Source organism: Microtus oregoni, unplaced genomic scaffold (genome assembly GCF_018167655.1).
Source record: "Microtus oregoni isolate MIOR12 unplaced genomic scaffold, Mior012 000127F_ref0000509, whole genome shotgun sequence".
Classification (NCBI taxonomy): Eukaryota; Metazoa; Chordata; class Mammalia; order Rodentia; family Cricetidae; genus Microtus; species Microtus oregoni.
In genome coordinates this window covers 487,703-510,540 of record NW_024544770.1, presented here as the reverse complement: position 1 = coordinate 510,540, position 22,838 = coordinate 487,703, and the positions used below count along the sequence as shown (strand labels likewise).

At 40.5% G+C, this 22,838-nt stretch overlaps 1 protein-coding gene across 2 annotated transcripts in view; it reads right to left on the bottom strand.

Moving 5' to 3' along the window:
• The window catches only part of LOC121444458 (E3 ubiquitin-protein ligase Midline-1), a 370,913-nt gene that overhangs the window by 106,895 nt on the left and 241,180 nt on the right, over positions 1–22,838 (bottom strand). For both annotated transcript variants that reach the window (XM_041646265.1, XM_041646266.1), the window contains exon 2: positions 20,327–21,042. In XM_041646265.1, coding sequence (XP_041502199.1) covers positions 20,327–20,986 — 660 coding nt within the window. In that variant the 5' untranslated portion in view covers positions 20,987–21,042. The remainder of the gene's footprint in view (positions 1–20,326; positions 21,043–22,838) is intronic.

Below are 22,838 nucleotides of genomic sequence, written 5' to 3'. Positions count from 1 at the left end.
ATTTACCCATTCTTATCTCATATTGACTACATAGAAATTCTCCTTGGGTGAGTGAGAAAGGTTTATTTGCTTTTGTAAAAAAAAAAAAAAAAAAAGAGGATTTGATAAAACAGATAAGGAAAACAACATTTGTAAAGGCACAGAATGGATAGATGCTTTCAGTGAGTTTCATACGCTTGCAGAAATAGGAAACCTAGTTTAATCCCAATGTGAGTAAAACCCAATATTTTCTTGATATAGCCAACAGAAAGCAGAAATGTAAGGGGGGAGGAAGGTGGCACCACTGCTGCTCTATTCATTCTCTAGGAATCTGTCTGACAAAAGTACACCCAGGGCCACGGGTGGCACACGGAAGCCACCCCACCACTCTTTTTGACGTCTTTCACTCCAGGGCTGTCTTCCTCTGGGGCACTAGTCAGTAGCCAGAACCTCCTGTTTCCCACTGGAAGGGAAACAGCTGATGTGACACAGCCCAGGAATCCTTCTCTTGCTCACATACCAAAATCAACTGGACAGTACCACTGAGTTGGGACTGGTATAAGCTACCTGTGCGTCTTGTTACAAATCTTGTCCTTACCTACCTAAGGCTTGCCAAAATGTAACAGCCACGGTGTAAAGCCAAATGCCAGTTTCTCTTTCCTTGGTGACTCAACAACTCAACCAGAAGCTTGAATAAGCAGCACCTGCCTGTGATCTTTACCACGGCCTTGTTTCTCAAGCCATTCATTCCACTGGACCACTCGCTGCTTCTAAAACGTCAGTTTTACCACTTTGCTGCTCGGTACAGAACAAAAGACAAATCAAAATTTCCACTATGTTTAGAAATCTGCAATGGTTATTCAAAGTATTCCACACTGGGAGCCAGAAACACAACTCAACCCTGTAAGCACTGAGTAATGCAGGATACAGTGCAAACGTCCAAGATTGGGTTATTCGGATGAAGCCTTTACTGTACCAGGAAAGCAGAGACAAAATAACACCTGATGCTCATTCAGTGCTTACTGCATGCCCACTCTAGGACTTTAGAAGCATTTTTGGTTTTGATGAGAAGCAAAAAAAAAAAAAAAAAAAAAGGTGTTTTCCCCAGTTTAAAAATAATAAATGCCCAATGGCTACACAGAAGACTTAGGCATTGTGTTTAAAATTTCAGATCATAAAGCAAATATGTATTTTTTGTTTGTTTTTGAGGCCCTCGGGAAAAAAATCGCAATTTTTAACTAGCATGATTGTCTTTTCTCTTCAGTGGCCTCGGGTAGCAGGGAGCACGCACTCATATGATCCCAGCTCTGGGTATGAGGTCTGACTCTTCAAGATAATCAGTCTATGGAAATGTTGGCAGGGGAACTCTTTAAGACAGCTTCCTTGATGGCTCTAGAGGCATCATTCCAAAGCCATATCTCTACAGCAATTTGCAGAGCCCGTGGGAAGGCATCCTCCTCCTTTGGGATAGTGGCTTACAGCCAGGCCAGGTGTGTGTTTAAAATCACTGTAAAATTGCTGCATATATTTCTCAAAACCTCAAAAATGACTAGCTCATTGAACAATAATGCTGCCTTTGTTGGTCCTGTTAGGCTGAAAGAGAAAGAACAAACTGGGCACTGGGGAACTGGGATCTGTATGTCTAGGTGACTGGGGGCCAGCAACTCTGTATACTACTTTCAGTCTAAGCTACCACAACTACACAATGTGGAAGAAACAGTGTGAAGTCCGAGGTCCTCTAAAAGGCCACTGCAATAGGTGCAGTGCTTTGATCTGCACTCTCCTTGGAGTGAATCCAACACCAGAAGAGACAGTCATATGCAGTCTTTATGATATCTAGTGGTACCAGGACTGCAAGATTACACTTACACCTGGATCCAGAAGCCAATAGGCAATTAGTAACACCTCTTGCTGCTTCTTAGTTTGGGGGCAAGACTCTGAATGTGACCTGCGTTTTGAACTGGGGTGCACTGTGTCAATTGAAACAGACCATAAGATAAAAACTAATGCAATTGCCTCTTCATGCTTTCCCTTCCCCTGGGAACATGACAGTACTGCCCATATCTGGTATTCTCATTTGACCTTTCTTCCATAAAACATACTTTGTATCACCCTCCCTTCAAAAGAAAATTGTTTTACTGTTATCTTACAGGCAGGAGTACAAACATCTTCACCTTACATTCAAAGACTTTCAAAATCTTCCTTAAAGATACCTCTTTTGATATTATCTCTGCTTGCCCTTTATTCAGCACCTCCAATGCTAGCCAGCATTGTGCAGGGTCCTAAGCTGTCTTATCTATTGCTACAGACAGGTCTATGCTGGCCCAGTGCATGCGCAGAAGCTTTACTCAGCTGCTTTGATGCATAATACACTGATCTGTCAACACAGCATAAATCCCACCACCCTGAAGCAAGGTTTATTATTGTCTACTCAACACCAGAGCCATCTCTTCCTCCTCTGAATCCCAAAACACTGGTCTAACCTATCAATCAATTCTGCACATGTCATTCAACAAGTGTTTATAATTGGCATGCCCTCTGCCTGTGGCTAGGCACTTTCGAAATAAAACAAAATACATTAAAGGAACAACATGCACTCTTATCTCACACATAAACATGGCGAGCAATAGCTAAAATAATATTAGGCAGCCAGTGCAATGCCAAAGTCCTCACACTTAACCGTTTCTAACAGTAGTTCTAATATTGCAAGCTTCCTCTGGGTCAGGCACAATACTAAGAAGTTACATGAGACACTTTATTTTGTTCTCCCATGTTTCTGTAAAAGCAAGCACAGTACATTACTAGCCTTGTTTTATAGACAAGTAAAATGAGGCACAGGAACATTAAGTAATGTTCCAAACTATTACACTTGTTTACACAGTCCCATGACTCAGAGCTACCTCGTGTACTTGTCTGTGCACTTTCCGAACTCCCAGAGCTTACAAAAAAATGTTCCCGATTATAATAAATCATCAGGCAATAATAATTTTCTCCCTGCAAGTGAAGGATGGGGGGAGTCATGAGAGAGTAGACAGGTAGAAAGGAGGAGGGAGAGGAAGCGGCTTTGAACTTCACCATAACAGTAGTAGGTCCCTGGAGATGCTTTCTTCCCATTCTGTCCATTTCTGTGTATCTTATAAATATTTCAAGACCTTATTTTCACCACATGGGAATATTTAAAAATATATTCATGTTGTAGGCTATGAAAATGTTACTATGAGCCGGGCGGTGGTGGCGCACGCCTTTAATCCCAGCACTGGGGAGGCAGAGGCAGGCGGATCTCTGTGAGTTCGAGGCCAGCCTGGTCTACAAGAGCTAGTTCCAGGACAAAAACCAAAAGCTACAGAGAAACTCTGTCTCAAAAATTAAAAAAAAAAAAAAAGAAAGAAAAAAAAGGAAATGTTACTATGAAATAAGCACAAACAAAAACTGCTTTTGATGGAGATGTTTGGAACTGTAAAGACACCCCCCCCACACACACATAACCAAAACACTTTAGAAAATACATAACTCACTTTTTAAAATACCATGTGGTGAATCATCATACAACCTGTATATATTTCGAATTAAAATCTAAGCTAAAATACTTGTGAACTGCTTGGTAAAGCTGTATAGGATTACAAAAAGGATGTAGTATGTGATTAAAGGTTAAATTTGAATGGTGGATAGAAGGAGTTTTATAGGTATCTAGTAAACTTGACATTGTTTAAAGTCTAATACAACACCTGGAAGTGGTAATGTGGAGATTTTCTTTTCTGGGAAGAATTTCTCCATCTCTCAAACTGGTATCTGTGTCCTTGCTTTGGACACAACATGACTTCCTCCACCAGCAATAGTTAGAATTCCCTACTAGTCTGTTAGCTCCATGAAGATGGTGACTATTTCAGTACATATTATCTCCAGTTAGTAAACGGAATTAACTTATTACCTCTCAAAAGGTATATAGTCTTGTATGTTATCAATAACATAGCTTCAAAAGTCTTAAAACAAGAAAAATGACACCGTATGAAAAGATCTTAGAGTTCACTCTTTTTAGTGGAAAGTTTAAATGCAGACAAGACCAATTGATGAGACTATAGGAAATTTAAGATACAATAAACAAAAATTCTAATGCTTAATAAGCAATGTTGTGTACATAAATAAGACCTTATACATTTAAATGAAAAAATTTTTATATGCATATGTTTGGAACTTCAATGACCCAAAAAGATCTAGTAATTACTTCTATTAATCCACCAAATATTCAAGATGTCATTAAAATATTTAAGGTAATAGGAGGAATAGTTAAAAAAACACTTAGGGTAATAGAATAGTTAAACAATTAAGATTCTAAGAACATAGATAATACTGTTATAGTTGTTGCTATTCATTGTCTGCCATAAAGGGAATACTGGAAACACCAATGTAGCTACATATAATTCAAAATTATGAAGAATCTAATATTAACACAAGCAATGCATATATGCATACAGATACACAATGTGTGTCTATATCACACACACACACACACACACACACACACACACACACACACACACACACTGGCCTAGCTCTGGCATCATAGTAATTAGGATTTGGGGTGGTACTGGCATTTGAGTCCAGAGCATCTCACATTTTAGGCAAGCTCTCTCCCACTGAACAGTAGCTCCAGTCCTTTCTTTTACTTTTTATTTTAAAAGAGGGTGTCACACATTATGTTGCCCCAGCTGGCCCTGAACTCTTACTATCTTCCTGCCTCAGCCTCTAGAGTAACTAGGATTATAGACCTATGCAACCAGGCCCAGTCCTATTTCTATTTTTATAGTAGAAACACAATAAAGAAATTCTATGAAAAAAAAAAAGAATCTCTAGCTCAGTATCTTCTCATGCCATTATTGTCAATTATTTTCAATACTATAGAACCTCATCTAGGTATGATAGTATACACTTATATTGCTGAGGCAAGAAAACTACTGAAAATTCAAGGCCAACCTGGGTTATATAATGAGTATCATACAAGTCAAGGCAATATAGTGAGAGTTTATCTCAATAAAATAAAATAAACCTAGGAGCAAAATCTCCTACCTCTGCTTCCATATGTAAAGGGCTACATAAAGAAATCTGAGTTTTAACTGCAACTGTTGGAGGAATAATTTGAAAATCTCAGTGGGTTGGTTTGTTGAAAGCTATTTTGCATGAAGAAACTCCGACAGTCAGCCTTTAAAGAAAGCATAGCTAAAACAGTTATGAACTTCAGTTTTAGCTCGTTTCAAGGGAGGAGTGAAAGACAATGAAAGGTCAATTTTTCTATGTTGGCAAATTTTATAGGTACAACTCGAGTAAAGAAACAAGAGGCCCAATATGGTATGCGAGCATAGTATAAGAGGAATTATTACATTGTACTTTCTTGGAAATTCTAGAGTGTATTATTAAACTCTCTTATATGTCAGTTATGTGGTTCACAGGTCGAGTCTTTAACCAGAGTTTGTAGGACTGGAGGGTTTCTTAAAATTCAATTAAAATGATGTTTTAAAATGGCCATATATAAAGCCTTTTCTGGCCTGGAGGTCACTATGAAAACCAAGCAGGCCTTGAACTCATAGATATCCACCTGCCTCCATGCCTCTGCCTCCTGAATACTGGACTTAAAGGCATGCACAACCATGCCCAGCCATATATTATTTTTTTTACAGAATCATACATAATTCACACTGAAATTTGATGTAATTAAAAAATGCTCCCCCAAATGTGCATTTTAAAGGAAACTATTATTCTTCATAATCATATCAGTACAAATATATATCAATATGAAATCCCACAAAGCACCAATTTACCTTTTCAGATCACTGTGATAACTAATAAAAACACACAATTCCTTGGTTTGGGTCTGTTTATTATGCTATTCTTTTTTTAAAAAAAATCAGCATTAGTATTATACTAGGTTTGCAACAACACAAGAAAGTACATGTGGCCTTTTGTCCCCGGATCATCGGGCTACCAGGCGGCACTGTTTAGGTATTGAGGAGTTCCATCTGGACAGGTGGCCCTGTTTAGGTACTGAGGAGTTCCATCTGGACAGGCGACCCACCCAGAGCGGATCTCGGCCCGCCTGCCAGGTTTTTTCCTTTTGTCCCCGGATCATCAGGCTACCAGGCGGCCCTGTTTAGGTCCTTTTCTCAGGAACAGTTTTCTGCTCCTACACTAAGGTGTCACACCCAGAGCAGTGAGTGCCTGCCTACCGGGCAGGCCTCAAGGACCCCCCCCGAAAGGGAGCCCGGGCACCTTCAACTTGTGCTCCAGGGGTCCCTGTGCACTCCTGGATCTCGTCCCGCCAGCCCAGTTTTTTCCTTTTGTCCTCGATCATCGGGCTACCAGGTGGCCCTGTTTAGGTACTGAGGAGTTCCATCTGGACAGGCATCCATGTTTTGGTGCTGAGGAGTTCCATCTGGACTGGAACGGTTCCTGCTTCTACACTGAAGAGATACACTCAGATAGTCAGTCACAGCAAAGACTGGACCAAGACACCAGACCTCTCCTGGCCCCTTTGAAGGAAGAGATGGGAAGGCGCCAAGGCAAGAATTTTTCCAACAACCTGAAAGGCAACATGACATCACCAGAATCCAGAGATCCCGAAATAAGAAGAATTGTACACCCTACTCCAGAAGAAATAGAAGAAATCGACTCAAAAGTGAATTATATGAAAATAATAGAAGACCTTAAACAGGAGGTGAAAAACTGAAATAAACAATTAGAATTAGAGATCACGAACAAAAAGGAGGAAATGAATAAAGCGCTCAAAGATACCCAAGAAAACCAAGAGAAACAAGAAAAAGCAATCAAACAGGTAAGGGAAGTGGTTCAAGACATGAAGAATGAAATGGAAGTAATGAAGAAAACACAAACCGAGGGAAGGATGGAGATGGAAAATCTGGGTAAACGAACAGGAAATACAGAGACAAGTACTACCAACAGATTACAAGAGGTAGAAGAATTTCAGACACTGAAGATACCATAGAGAAAATAAACACACTGATCAAAGAAAACAGCAAAGCCAACAAATTCTCCTCACAAAACATTCAGGAAATCTGGGACACAATAAAAAGACCAAACCTAAGAATAATTGGGATAGAAGAAGGAGAAGAAGTACAGCTCAACGGTCCAGAAAATATATTTAATAAAATTATAGAAGAAAACTTTCCCAACCTAAAGAAGGATATTCCTTTGAAGGTTCAAGAAGCATACAGAACACCGAATAGGCTGGATCAAAAAAGAACATCCCCTCGCCATATAATAATCAAAACACAAAACATACAGAATAAAGAAAGAATATTAAGAGCTGCAAAGGAAAAAGGCCAAGTCACTTATAAAGGTAAACCTATCACACTTACACCTGATATCTCTATGGAAACAATGAAAGCCAGAAGGTCCTGGATAGATGTACTGCAGAAACTAAGAGACCATGGATGCAAGCCCAGACTACTATACCCAGCCAAGCTTTTATTCACTATAAATGGAGAAAACAAAATTTTCCAGGATAAAAACAAATTTAAACAATACGTAGCCACACATCCAGCCTTACGGAAAGTAATAGAAGGAAAATCACAAACCAAGGAGTCTAACAATGACCACAATAACTCAAATATCTAGAGACCCTTCACCAGCACAACTCAAAGAAAGGAAACACACAAACTCTACTACTAAAAAAGTGACCGGAATTAACAACCACTGGTCATTAATATCACTTAATATCAATGGGCTCAACTCACCTATAAAAAGGCACAGGCTAGGAGATTGGATACGAAAACAGGATCCAACATTCTGCTGTCTACAAGAAACACACCTCAACCACAAAGACAGGCACCTACTCAGAGTAAAGGGTTGGGAAAAGGCTTATCAAGCAAATGGACCTAAGAAACAAGCAGGTGTGGCCATACTAATTTCTAACAAAGTTGACTTCAAACTTAAATCAATCAGAAGAGATGGAGAGGGACATTTTCTACTCATAACAGGCACAATTCATCAGGAAGAAGTCTCAATCCTGAATATCTATGCCCCTAATATAAAAGCACCCACGTACGTAAAAGAAACATTACTAAAACTCAAGGCAGCCATCAAACCGCACACACTAATAGTAGGAGACTTCAACACTCCTCTCTCACCAATGGACAGGTCAATCAGACAGAAACCTAACAGAGAAATTAGAGAATTAATGGAGGTAATGAAGCAAATGGACTTAACAGACATCTATAGATTATTCCACCCAAAGAGGAAAGAATATACCTTCTTCTCTGCAGCTCATGGAACCTTCTCAAAAATTGACCACATACTTGGTAACAAAGCGAACTTACATAGTTACAAAAAAATATTAGTAACCACCTGTGTCTTATCAGATCACCATGGATTAAAGTTAGAATTCAACAACAATGCTACCCCCAGAAAGCCTACAAACTCATGGAAACTGAACAGTCATCTACTGAACCATACCTGGATTAAGGAAGAAATAAAGAAAGAAATTAAAGTCTTCCATGAATTCAATGAAAATAAAGAAACAACATACTCGAACTTATGGGACACTATGAAAGCAGTCCTGAGAGGAAAGTTCATAGCACTAAGTGCCCACCTAAAGAAAACAGAGAAAGCACATATTGGAGACTTAACAGCCCACTTGAAAGCTCTAGAAAAAAAAGAAGCAGACTCACCTAGGAGGAGTAGAAGACTGGAAATAATCAAATTGAGGGCTGAAATCAACAAAATAGAAACACAGAAAACAATCCAAAGAATCAATGAAACAAAAAGCTGGTTCCTAGAGAAAATCAACAAGATAGATAAACCCCTATCCAAACTAATCAAACGAAAGAGAGAGAACACGCAAATTAATAAGATCAGAAATGAAAAGGGGGACATAACCACAGACACAGAGGAAATTCAGAGAGTCATTAGATCTTACTACAAAAGCCTATATGCCACAAAACTGGAAAATGTAAAAGAAATGGACGCTTTTTTAGATAAATACCATTTACCAAAACTAAACCAGGACCAGGTGAACAATCTAAACAGACCTGTAAGTCGCGAAGAATTAGATGCTGTTATCAAAAACCTCCCTACCAAAAAAAGCCCAGGACCAGATGGTTTCAATGCAGAATTCTACCAGAACTTCCAAGAAGACCTAATACCTATACTCCTTAATGTATTCCACAATATAGAATCAGAAGGGTCATTACCAAATTCCTTTTATGAAGCCACAATTACTCTGATACCAAAACCACTCAAAGACTCAACCAGGAAAGAGAATTACAGGCCAATCTCACTCATGAATATCGACGCAAAAATCCTCAACAAAATACTGGCAAATCGAATCCAAGAACACATCTGAAAAATTATCCATTATGATCAAGTAGGCTTCATTCCTCAGATGCAGGGCTGGTTCAACATACGAAAATCTATCAATGTAATCCAGCATATAAATAAACTGAAAGAAAAAAACCATATGATCATTTCATTAGATGCTGAAAAAGCATTTGACAAAATTCAACATCCATTTATGTTAAAAGTCTTGGAGAGATTAGGGATACAAGGGTCATACCTAAATATATTAAAAGCTATATACAGCAAGTCGACAGCTAACATCAAATTAAACGGAGAGAAACTCAAAGCCATCCCGCTTAACTCAGGAACACGGCAAGGCTGTCCACTCTCACCATACCTCTTCAATATAGTGCTTGAAGTTCTAGCAATAGCAATAAGACAACATAATGGGATCAAGGGGATTCGAATTGGAAAGGAAGAAGTTAAACTTTCGTTATTTGCAGATGATATGATAGTGTACATAAGTGACCCCCAAAACTCCACCAAAGAACTTATACAGCTGATAAACAGCTGTAGTAATGTGGCAGGATACAAGATCAACTCCAAAAAATCAGTTGCCCTCTTATACACAAACGATAGGGAAGCAGAGAGGGAAATCAGAGAAGCTTCACCATTCACGATAGCCACAAACAGCATAAAATATCTGGGGGTAAATCTAACCAAGGAAGTGAAAGATCTATTTGACAAGAACTTTAAGGCATTGAAGAAAGAAATTGAAGAGGATACCAAAAAATGGATGGACCTCCCTTGCTCTTGGATTGGGAGGATCAACATAGTAAAAATGGTAATTCTACCAAAGGCAATTTATAGATTCAATGCAATCCCCATCAAGATCCCATCAAAATTCTTCACAGATCTTGAGAGGACAATAATCAACTTTATATGGAAAAACAAAAAACCCAGGATAGCCAAAACAATCCTATACAATAAAGGATCTTCTGGAGGCATTACCATCCCTGACTTCAAACTCTATTACAGAGCTACAGTAATGAAAACAGCGTGGTACTGGCAGAAAAACAGAGAAGTCGACCAATGGAATCGTATAGAAGACCCGGATTTTATCCCACAAACCTATGAACACCTCATTTTCGATAAAGGAGCTAAAAGTATGCAATGGAAGAAAGAAAGCATCTTCAACAAATGGTGCTGGCACAACTGGATGTCAACCTGTAGAAGAATGAAAATAGACCCATATCTCTCACCGTGCACAAAACTCAAATCCAAATGGATTAAAGACCTCAATATCAGTCCGAACACACTAAACCTGATAGAAGAGAAAGTGGGAAATACCCTACAACAGATGGGCACAGGAGATCGCTTCCTATGTATAACCCCAGAAGCACAGACATTAAGGGCAACATTGAATAAATGGGACCTACTTAAACTGAGAAGCTTCTGTAAAGCAAAGGACACTGTCACTAAGACACAAAGGCAACCTACTGACTGGGAGAAGATCTTCACCAACCACGCAACAGACAAAGGTCTGATCTCCAAAATATATAGAGAACTCAAGAAACTAGACTTTAAAATGCTAATTAACCCAATTAAAAAATGGGGCACTGAACTGAACAGAGAATTCTCAACAGAAGAAGTTCAAATGGCCAAAAGACACTTAAGGTCGTGTTCAACTTCCTTAGCAATCAGGGAAATGCAAATCAAAACAACTTTGAGATATCATCTTACACCTGTCAGAATGGCTAAACTCAAAAACACCAAGGATAACCTTTGCTGGAGAGGCTGTGGAAGAACGGGTACCCTCATCCATTGCTGGTGGGAATGCAATCTTGTGCAACCACTGTGGAAGTCAGTGTTTCGGTTTCTCAGGAAATTCGGGATCAACTTACCCCTGGACCCAGCAATACCACTCTTGGGAATATACCCAAGAGATGCTCTATCAAATGACAAAAGCATTTGTTCAACTATGTTCATAGCAGTATTATTTGTAATAGCCAGAACCTGGAAACAACCTAGATGCCCTTCAATGGAAGAATGGATGAAGAAAGTATGGAATATATACACGCTAGAGTACTACGCTGCAGTAAAAAACAATGACTTATCGAATTTTGCATGCAAATGGATGGAAATAGAAAACACTATCCTGAGTGAGGTGTCCCAGACCCAAAAAGATGAATATGGGATGTACTCACTCATAATTGGTTTCTAGCCATAAATAAGGACCACGGAGTCTACAATAGGTGAACCTAAAGAAGCTAAGGAAGAAGGTGAACCGAAGGAAAAACATATAGTTGTCCTCTTTGCTAAGGGAAGTAGACCAAATTTCCGGGGAGAAAATGGGATCTTGGGGGGGGGGGGTGGGATGGGGGTAAGGGGAGATGGGGAGAGAAAAGGTAGAAGGGAAGGAGGGGGGACCTGGGAAACGGGAGAATTGGGATAAAGGAAAGGTGGATAGGGGAGCACGGAACCACAATTCTTAGTTAAGGGAGCCACTTTAGGGTGGGCAAGCGACTTGACCCTAGAGGGGCTCCCTAGTGCCCAAGATGAGGTTCCCAGTTAGTTCCTTGGGCAGCTGAGGATTGGGAACCTGAAATGACCCTATCCTAGAGCAATACTGACGAATATCTTGCATATCATCATAGAATCTTCATCTGGTGATGGATAGAGATCGAGACAGTGACCCACACAGGAGCACTGGACTGAGCTCCCAAGGTCCCAAGTAGGAGCAGAAGGAGGGAGAACATGAGCGAAGAATTCGGGACCACGAGGCGTGCATCCACCCACTGAGACAGAGGAGCTGATCTATGGGGAGCTCACCAAGGCCAGCTGGACTGTGACCGAAAAAGCATGGGATAAAACCGGACTCTCTGAACATGGCGAACAATGAGGGCTGATGAGACACCAAGGACAATGGCAGGGGGTTTTGATCCTACTTAATGTGCTGGCTTTGTGGGAGCCTAGCCAGTTTGGATGTTCACCTTCCTAGATATGGACGGAGAGGACCTAGGACTTACCACAGGGCAGGGAACCCGGACTGCTCTGTGGACTGGAGAGGGAAGGGGAGAGGAGTGGGGGGAGGGGGAGAAGGGTGGGAGGAGGGGGAGAAGGGTGGGAGGAGGGGGAGAAGGGTGGGAGGAGGGGAAGGGAAATGGGAGGCTGGGAGGAGGTGGAAACTTGTTTTTTGTTTATGTTTTTTTTTCTTCTTTTCGCAATAAAAAAAAGACATGAAGAATGAAATGGAAGTAATGAAGAAAACACAAACCGAGGGAAGGATGGAGATGGAAAATCTGGGTAAACGAACAGGAAATACAGAGACAAGTACTACCAACAGATTACAAGAGGTAGAAGAAAGAATTTCAGACACTGAAGATACCATAGAGAAAATAAACACACTGATCAAAGAAAACAGCAAAGCCAACAAATTCTCCTCACAAAACATTCAGGAAATCTGGGACACAATAAAAAGACCAAACCTAAGAATAATTGGGATAGAAGAAGGAGAAGAAGTACAGCTCAACGGTCCAGAAAATATATTTAATAAAATTATAGAAGAAAACTTTCCCAACCTAAAGAAGGATATTCCTTTGAAGGTTCAAGAAGCATACAGAACACCGAATAGGCTGGATCAAAAAAGAACATCCCCTCGCCATATAATAATCAAAACACAAAACATACAGAATAAAGAAAGAATATTAAGAGCTGCAAAGGAAAAAGGCCAAGTCACTTATAAAGGTAAACCTATCACACTTACACCTGATATCTCTATGGAAACAATGAAAGCCAGAAGGTCCTGGATAGATGTACTGCAGAAACTAAGAGACCATGGATGCAAGCCCAGACTACTATACCCAGCCAAGCTTTTATTCACTATAAATGGAGAAAACAAAATTTTCCAGGATAAAAACAAATTTAAACAATACGTAGCCACAAATCCAGCCTTACGGAAAGTAATAGAAGGAAAATCACAAACCAAGGAGTCTAACAATGACCACAATAACTCAAATATCTAGAGACCCTTCACCAGCACAACTCAAAGAAAGGAAACACACAAACTCTACTACTAAAAAAGTGACCGGAATTAACAACCACTGGTCATTAATATCACTTAATGTCAATGGGCTCAACTCACCTATAAAAAGGCACAGGCTAAGAGATTGGATACGAAAACAGGATCCAACATTCTGCTGTTTACAAGAAACACACCTTAACCACAAAGACAGGCACCTACTCAGAGTAAAGGGATGGGAAAAGGTTTATCAAGCAAATGGACCTAAGAAACAAGCAGGTGTGGCCATACTAATTTCTAACAAAGTTGACTTCAAACTTAAATCAATCAGAAGAGATGGAGAGGGACATTTTATACTCATAACAGGAACAGTTCATCAGGATGAAGTCTCAATCCTGAATATCTATGCCCCTAATATAAAAGCACCCACGTACGTAAAAGAAACATTACTAAAACTCAAGGCTTCCATCAAACCTCACACACTAATAGTAGGAGACCTCAACACTCCTCTCTCACCAATGGACAGGTCAATCAGACAGAAACCTAACAGAGAAATAAGAGAATTAATGGAGGTAATGAATCAAATGGACTTAAAAGACATCTATAGAACATTCTATCCAAATAGGAAAGAATATACCTTCTTCTCTGCAGCTCATGAAACCTTCTCGAAATTTGACCACATACTGGGTAACAAAGCAAACTTCCACAGTTACAAAAAAATATTCATAACCTCCTGTGTCTTCTCAGATCACCATGGATTAAAGTTAGAATTCAACAACAATGCTACCCCCAGAAAGCCTACAAACTCATGGAAACTGAACAGTCAACTACTGAACCATACCTGGATCAAGGAAGAAATAAAGAAAGAAATTAAAGTCTTCCTCAAATTCAATGAAAATAAAGAAACAACCTACTCAAACTTATGGGACACTATGAAAGCAGTCCTGAGAGGAAAGTTCATAGCACTAAGTGCCCACTTAAAGAAAACAGAGAAAGCATATATTGGAGACTTAACAGCCCACCTGAAAGCTCTAGAAAAAAACAGAAGCAGACTCACCTAGGAGGAGTAGAAGACTGGAAATAATCAAACTGAGGGCTAAAATCAACAAAATAGAAACACAGAAAACAATCCAAAGAATCAATGAAACAAAAAGCTGGTTCCTAGAGAAAATTAACAAGATTGATAATCCCCTATCCAAACTAATCAAACAGCAGAGAGAGAATATACAAATTAATAGGATCAGAAATGAAAAGGGGGACATAACCACAGACACAGAGGAAATTCAGAGAATCGTTAGATCTTACTACAAAAGCCTGTATGCGACAAAACTGGAAAATGTAAAAGAAATGGACACTTTTTTAGATAAATACCATATACCAAAGTTAAACCAGGACCAGGTGAACGACCTAAATAGACCTGTTAGTTGTGAAGAATTAGAAGCTGTTATCAAAAACCTCCCTACGATAAAAACCCCAGGACCAGATGATTTCAATGCGGAATTCTACCAGAACTTCCAAGAAGACCTAATACCTATACTCCTTAATGTATTTCACAATATAGAATAAGAAGAGTCATTGCCAAATTCCTTTTATGAAGCTACAGTCACTCTGATACCAAAACTGCACAGAGACTCAACCAAGAAAGAGAATTAGAGGCGAATCTCACTCATGAACATCGATACAAAAATTCTCAACAAAATACTGGCAAACCGTATCCAAGAACACATTAGAAAAATTATCCATTATGATCAAGTAGGCTTCATACCAGAGATGCAGGCCTGGTTCAACATATGAAAATCTATCAATGTAATCCAGCATATAAATAAACTGAAAGAAAAAAACCATATGATCATTTCATTAGATGCTGAAAAAGCATTTGACAAAATTCAACATCCCTTTATGATAAAAGTATTGGAGAGATTAGGGATACAAGAGTCATACCTTAATATAATAAAAGCTATATACAGCAAGTCGACAGCTAACATCAAATTAAACGGAGAGAAACTCAAAGCCATCCCACTGAACTCAGGAACACGACAAGGCTGTCCACTCTCACCATACCTCTTCAATATAGTGCTTGAAGTTCTAGCAATAGCAATAAGACAACATAATGGGATCAAGGGGATTCGAATTGGAAAGGAAGAAGTTAAACTTTCGTTATTTGCAGATGATATGATAGTGTACATAAGCGACCCCCAAAACTCCACCAAATAACTTTTACAGCTGATAAACAGCTGTAGTAATGTGGCAGGATACAAGATCAACTCCAAAAAATCAGTCGCCCTCTTATACACAAAGGATATGGAAGCACAGAGGGAAATCAGAGAAGCTTCACCATTCACGATAGCCACAAACAGCATAAAATATCTTGGGGTAACTCTAACCAAGGAAGTAAAAGATCTATTTGACAAGAACTTTAAGGCATTGAAGAAAGAAATTGAAGAGGATACCAGAAAATGGAAGGACCTCCCCTGCTCTTGGGAGGATCAACATAGTAAAAATGGCAATTCTACCAAAGGCAATTTATAGATTCAATGCAATCCCCATCAAGGTCCTATCAAAATTCTTCACAGATCTTGGGAGGACAATAATCAACTTTATATGGAAAAAACAAAAAAAACAAGGATAGTCAAAACAGTCCTATTCAATAAAGGATCTGCTGGAGGCATTACCATCCCTGACTTCAAACTCTATTACAGAGCTACAGTAATGAAAACAGTGTGGTACTGGCATAAAAACAGAGAAGTCGACCAATGGAATCGTATAGAAGACCCGGATTTTAACGCACAAACCTATGAACACCTCATTTTTGATAAAGGAGCCAAAATTATACAATGGAAGAAAGAAAGCATCTTCAACAAATGGTGCTGGCACAACTGGATGTCAACCTGTAGAAGAATGAAAATAGACCCATATCTATCACCATGCACAAAACTCAAGTCCAAATGGATTAAAGACCTCAATATCAGTCCGAACACACTAAACCTGATAGAAGAGAAAGTGGGAAGTACTCTACAACAGATGGGCACAGGAGATTGCTTCCTAGGTCTAACCCCAGAAGCACAGACATTAAGGGCAACAATGAATAAATGGGACCTACTAAAACTGAGAAGCTTCTGTAAAGCAAAGGACACTGTCACTAAGACAAAAAGACAACCTAGTGACTGGGAGAAGATCTTCACCAACCCTGCAACAGACAAAGGTCTGATCTCCAAAATATATAGAGAACTCAAGAAACTAGACTTTAAAATGCTAATTAACCCAATTAAAAAATGGGGCACTGAGCTGAACAGAGAATTCTCAACAGAAGAAGTTCAAATGGCTAAAAGACACTTAAGGTCATGTTCAACCTCCTTAGCAATCAGGGAAATGCAAATCAAAACAACTTTGAGATATCATCTTACACCTGTCAGAATGGCTAAAATCAAAAACACCAATGATAGCCTTTGCTGGAGAGGCTGTGGAGGAAGGGGTACACTTATCCATTGCTGGTGGGAATGCAATCTTGTGCAACCACGTTGGAAATCAGTGTTTCGGTTTCTCAGGAAATTCGGGATCAACCTACCCCTGGACCCAGCAATACCACTCTTGGGAATATATCCAAGAGATGCCCGATCATATGACAAAAGCATTTGTTCAACTATGTTCATAGCAGTATTATTTGTAATAGCCAGATCCTGGAAACAACCTAGATGTCCTTCAATGGAAGAATGGATGAAGAAAGTGTGGAATATATACACATTGGAGTACTACGCTGCGGTGAAAAACAATGAGTTCTGGAATTTTGCATGCAAGTGGATGGAAATAGAAAACACTATCCTGAGTGAGGTAACCCAGACCCAAAAAGATGAACACGGGATGTACTCACTCATATTTGGTTTCTAGCCATAAATAAGGGTCACGGAGTCTACAATTGGTGAACTTAAAGAAGCTAAATAAGAAGGTGAACCCAAGGAAAAACATATAGTTATTCTCTTGCCTATGGGAAGTACACAAAATTGCCGGGGAGAAAATTGGGATCTTGGGGGTGGGGTGGGATGGGGGTAAGGGGAGATGGGGAGAGAAAAGGGAGAAGGGGAGGATGGGAGGAACTTGGGAAAACAAGATGATTGGATAAAGGAAGACTGGATAGGGGAGCAAGGAAGCACAATTCTTAGTTAAGGGAGCCACCTTAGGGCTGGCAAGAGACTTGAACCTAGAGTGGCTCCCAGGAGCCCAAGGCGGTGTCCCCAGTTAGTTCCTTGGGCAGATGAGGATAGGGAACCTGAAACGACCCTATCCTATAGCAATACTGACGAATATCTTGCATATCACCATAGAACCTTCATCTGGTGATGGATGGAGATAGAGACAGAGACCCACACTGGAGCACTGGACTGAGCTCCCAAGGTCCCAATGAGGAGCAGAAGGAGGGAGAACATGAGCAAAGAAGTCAGGATCACGAGGGGTTCACCCACCCACTGAGACAGTGGGGCTGACCTATTGGGAGCTCACCAAGGCCAGCTGGACTATGACTGAAAAAGCATGGGATAAAACCGGACTCTCTGAACATGGCGAACAATGAGGGCTGATGAGAAGCCAAGGACAATGGCACGGGGTTTTGATCCTACTTCATGTTCTGGCTTTGTGGGAGCCTAGCCAGGTTGGATGTTCACCTTCCTAGACATGGACGGAGGGGGGAGGACCTTGGACTTTCTACAGGGCAGGGAACCGTGACTGTTCTTTGGACTGGAGAGGGAGGGGGAGAGGAGTGGGGGGAGGGGGAGAAGTGTGGGAGGAGTGGGAGGGGAATGGGAGGAGGGGGAAACTTTTTTTTTCCTTTTCTCAATAAAAAAAAAAGAAAGTACATGTGTTCATCAATTTGTGGTGACTTAAATCTCCTCACCTCGCAAATGTCCTATGTGCTTATGATATTTTATTCTAACTTGAATGGCATGTTTCTGAACAAACATGCTCTGTTGCTATGTTTTCCACGCAAACGCTTAAAAGCACATTTCATGGAATAACTGTAAATAATTGTTCATGAATATATTTTGCTGCACAAGTGTTCCCGTGCATGGGATGTTGTTTATATGCCTATATTTCTGAAATTAGAAAATAAAATATGCATCCTGGTTAATTGTCAGACCCTCCCCGTGGCAATATCAATGACTGTTAATTTTTGGCTTGATTAGACACATGAACCGGACTGAAGATTGATACTTTCAACACAGAAAGGGCTATTGCGATATCTCCTCCTAAATTTGAAGCTGTTACATAAATAATAACTGTGCTGTGACAGCACACAGAAAATGAGCAGAACCTGATTATCAAATGTAAATAGCAAGCCTGGGAGCTGTTGAATACGCAACCTCATTATGACGATATTATTCTAACAAACAATCCTTAATCCAATAAAAAGAACATTTTCATGGTAAGGATCACGAAAGAAAGAAAGATCAAAGGTCTCTATTCAGTCATCCCAAAGTTCTTTACCTCCCAAGGACAAGAAAGGTTCAAAGGAGATCACCTTGGATTTTATATACTGACAACCATCTGGAATTTTGAAAGACTGTCTTAGTCGTAATTTCATGCACATTCCTATCCCTGTTATCCACTTTAATGATACTTTTCTCTGTTACCGCTCTACAGTGCAGTGGAATGTAATGGTGTCTATCTTCTCTTGCCTGTGATACCTAAATTCTTGTGGCAAGCATCCTCTATGAGATGAAAAGACGGATCACCTACCACCCCTCACTCCTTGGACATTTGAAGGGAGGCAAGCTGTGCAGGTACTGCGTTTGTTTCCCCGCTGACACTTAGAAGCAGAGATTCACTTTAGCCTGTCGACTTGCCTCAGTGTGTCAAGAAATCACAAGGTGGAATCCCAGATGTGGTTTCTTAATCCTCATAGTCGCAAAAGCAACCATGTAACCCAAGTAAATACAAGTGCTCATTAGTATGAGGAGAAGGGAAAGGAACCATTTGTTAAAGGTGATGATATTCTCTGAGCAATAATACTCTCTGCACCATCTGATTCATTTTGTTTACTCAACAAGTTGCTATGTTTTTCCTGAAAGGAAGGACTTCAGTATATATTTACTTAGCGCTTTTAAATTATACTTCCTTTCCTTTTAATTAGTGTCTTGTGATCTAAAATTAGCTGATGAATATAATACCTCACTCAAACTCTCTCAGCTTAGTTTGCAGTAATTAGGCCCACCGTCAACTGAAGTTGAACAGACAACAGGGGATGATTTTGTTTTTATTTCTTCCCTGGTGATTTCTAACCTTATTTAGAGAGTGATTTTTTTTGAAGTTACCATGTAACCATATTAATTACTATCCCCCAAGCTGGAGTTTGGATAATTTCCTACTAGAAGGAAGCAAAGTTCAGACAGTCTTGCCTGGAAAGTCACAAAATAAAAGAAGCTTATACTGTCAGGAACGCTCTCATGAAACATGAGACTGTTAGAACATGATAGTTCACCAGTAAGCCGAATATCATTTACAAAAGGAGGTCACATGTCCTCTAAAATCCCACATTCTCTGCAGACATTCTTCCTTCTAGTCTTTTGTTTGTGCAGTAACTAGACAAAGTTATAATGTGAGGAAATTACTTTTCCTGGATGAGTGAGGAAAACAAACGTCCATAAATGCTCACCAGATCGATTTTTATCTTCCCTCCCCCCTTTCTCACTCCTTCCCCTCGCCCATCTTCCTCTCTCTCTCTCTCTCTCTCTCTCTCTCTCTCTCTCTTTGCTCTTTTAAAGAACTGCATACATTGAAAATGATCCAGAGAAACGGCAAGGGTTGAAAAGGATCCAGATATTTCGAATTTGCCCTCTCCTTGACAACACTAAAATTACAAGCAGCAGTCAACTTTTACAAGACACCCTCATTGTGTAACATTTATAGGCTGCCAAAAACATGCTACAACTAATCAGACAACAAAGGTGAAGAGCAAACCTTCCCCCGCCATGTAGCTAGCAGTGAATACACTTTTTATTTCCATGACATTTGATGGCAGAAAGGGTTTGGCTTAAGGCAGATCGGACTAACCTTCAATTTGTCATAGCGCTCACTCAAAGCTGCCACCTGATGATCGCGGTGCCGCCCAACCAGTTTACACAAGGCACAGATTAACTGGTCATCGGTCACACAGTACATATTCACCTTCTCATCCTCGTGCTCCAGGCACATCAGCCCCCGGATGTGTGAGTCCGGGATTGGCTCAATCAGACGATGGCCCGTAAAGGGCTTCTTGTTCGGGTGAGTGGCTTTCAGGCACTCATCGCAGTAGGACACTTCACAAGTGACACAGGTCTTCACAGCATCTTGGGCAGGATCCTGGTCACAGAATTGGCAGAGAACCTTCTCAGCAGAAGACATGGTGTTGCTGTCAAAGGCCCGTTCCCTGCGGGTCTCACTGGGAGAATTGGGCCCGCTCACAGAGGCTTTCTGAAACCTGTCAATGATGTTCTGGAGGGTGACGTTGCGCTTGAGCCCGTCTAGACCTTGCTGGCTGAGCGTGATGACATGCCGGCAGGTGGGGCACTGGAAGGCGCTGATGGACTCCACAGGCTCGTTGGTGGCACAGTGAGAGACCAGGATGCGGTGGGCACAGTTGAAGCAGAGGCTATGTGCGCAGGGCAGCAGGAGAGGGTCCTCAAACAGCTCCAGACAAATAGGGCAGGTCAGCTCCGACTCCAGTGTTTCCATCTTCAGGCAAAACTCTCTGGGGTCATCAGCAAAATCCAAGGAAGCTGATCAGCTAGCTGGAAACAGAATGTAAGATTGGATTAAGCATGAGGGGTCAGCAGGGGGAGGGGGGCTGTCAGCTTTGAATGCATCTCAGGATAATTCCAAACACAGGCCATAGAAGGGAAAAGATGCCTCTTTAACTGGGAGCAAATGATAAAACCAAATAAAACAACCCAGGAGCCTAGCATTTTCTCAAAGTTCTGATTGTTGAAAGTGAAGCTTTCTTTTCCTTTGCTACTATTTATTGTTTTCTTTTTAAATGGTTTTTCACAATTTTGGCTTTCAAAAGATCTAACTCCAACCTGAAAAGTAATTGAAACTATAACTTCTATAACTGGTATAAGATCAGAATAATTTTATGTCACAACCAAGTTTTACCTTTGGTTAAAATTAAAATAAAGAAACTACTGCTGATGAATGATAACCATTCACAACTTGGAATTTGTGAACTTGCATATTAATTTATATGCATTTTAAGAACTATCAGTTTGCAATAGCAGGTCAGGATTTTCAACTCTACAGATGTACTCACTATAGATATGAGCCTTAAGTATATATGAACTCAAATGTATGCACTACTGTAGAAATAATGTTTAAGTTCGAGGCATCATTTAAAAACATGTATTTGCACAAAGATGATCATAGTAGAGGCAATATTTTTGGCATATTCTCATTATTCTTCTATTGCTAATCCAGCAGTGGGATATGGGTGGCAGAGAAGAATAGAGAAAACTATCCAGGCATCATTTTGAAGGCTGTAATCCAATGACTAATATTATTAGATACATTTGATAAGTTTGAACAATGATAATTACAATTTAGAAAGCAATGTGGAAAGACTATTCAGAGACTGCTAAAGATTCCCTGTGCAGCCCCACTTGGCCTAAACTATCCTATCTCAGGCTTGTCACTGTTGCCAGCAACAGGCCTGGCTGGCAGGAGGTCTTGTCTCATACTCACAGTCCTGCTGGCCCAGGCATGACCTCTGCCAGCTTTGTTGCTCCCCTCCAGGCCACCTTTGGGTGGCCCAGCTGAATGCGCCCCGTCCCATAAATACCTCACTGCTTTTGTGAACTCCTACCTCCCTTCCCTTCAAAGAATCCCACACAAGCACCAGTTCATTAGGGTGAGGAGGCCTCATACTCATTAGCAGGCCTGGGAACGAAGCCCCTTTGAACCTTCTCCCTCTCAGGGCCATTAGTAGAGGGCCACAGAATGCTGCCTGGCATATCAGCTGTAGCCCAATGCAGCAGGCTGTGGGAGAACGGGGCATTTTACCAGGTCAGGAGGTTCAAATCACTCACAAGGGTAGAAAGTTCTCAGTTGGGGAAGGCTTCACTTCCAAAGCTGTGTTTAGTGATTCTGACAGTTAGTCCTTTGTGTTCACACCTCTGCTTCTTTGCAAAATTCAAGGTTTCTAGAATCATCTGACCTTGTATAAACGAAGAGCGCACACTGCTTTGGTGAAACACCATCACCTCACTGCCAGTTGGGAGAAAATCAGTAAAGACTATAAAGTATGTCCTGGGCCTGTTAAACATTAGAAGAGCAAACTAGTAGCCGAGAAACAGTGACCAGTCACTCCCATTTACTACCTAATAAAGGAGTGGCTGCAATTTGCAATGCTGGTGCTTACTCATCTTCCAAAGGCTGCTCTTCCCCATCCCCACTCTGGCCCAGTCCATTGTTCTTGGAGATGCCGCTGAAGAAATAGAAAGGTTTTGCATATTAAGCAAGACTTTGATTAACTGTAGATAAAGAATTATCTCTGTGTCAAATTTTTGCTCCTTTACTATTAGAAGCATAAAAA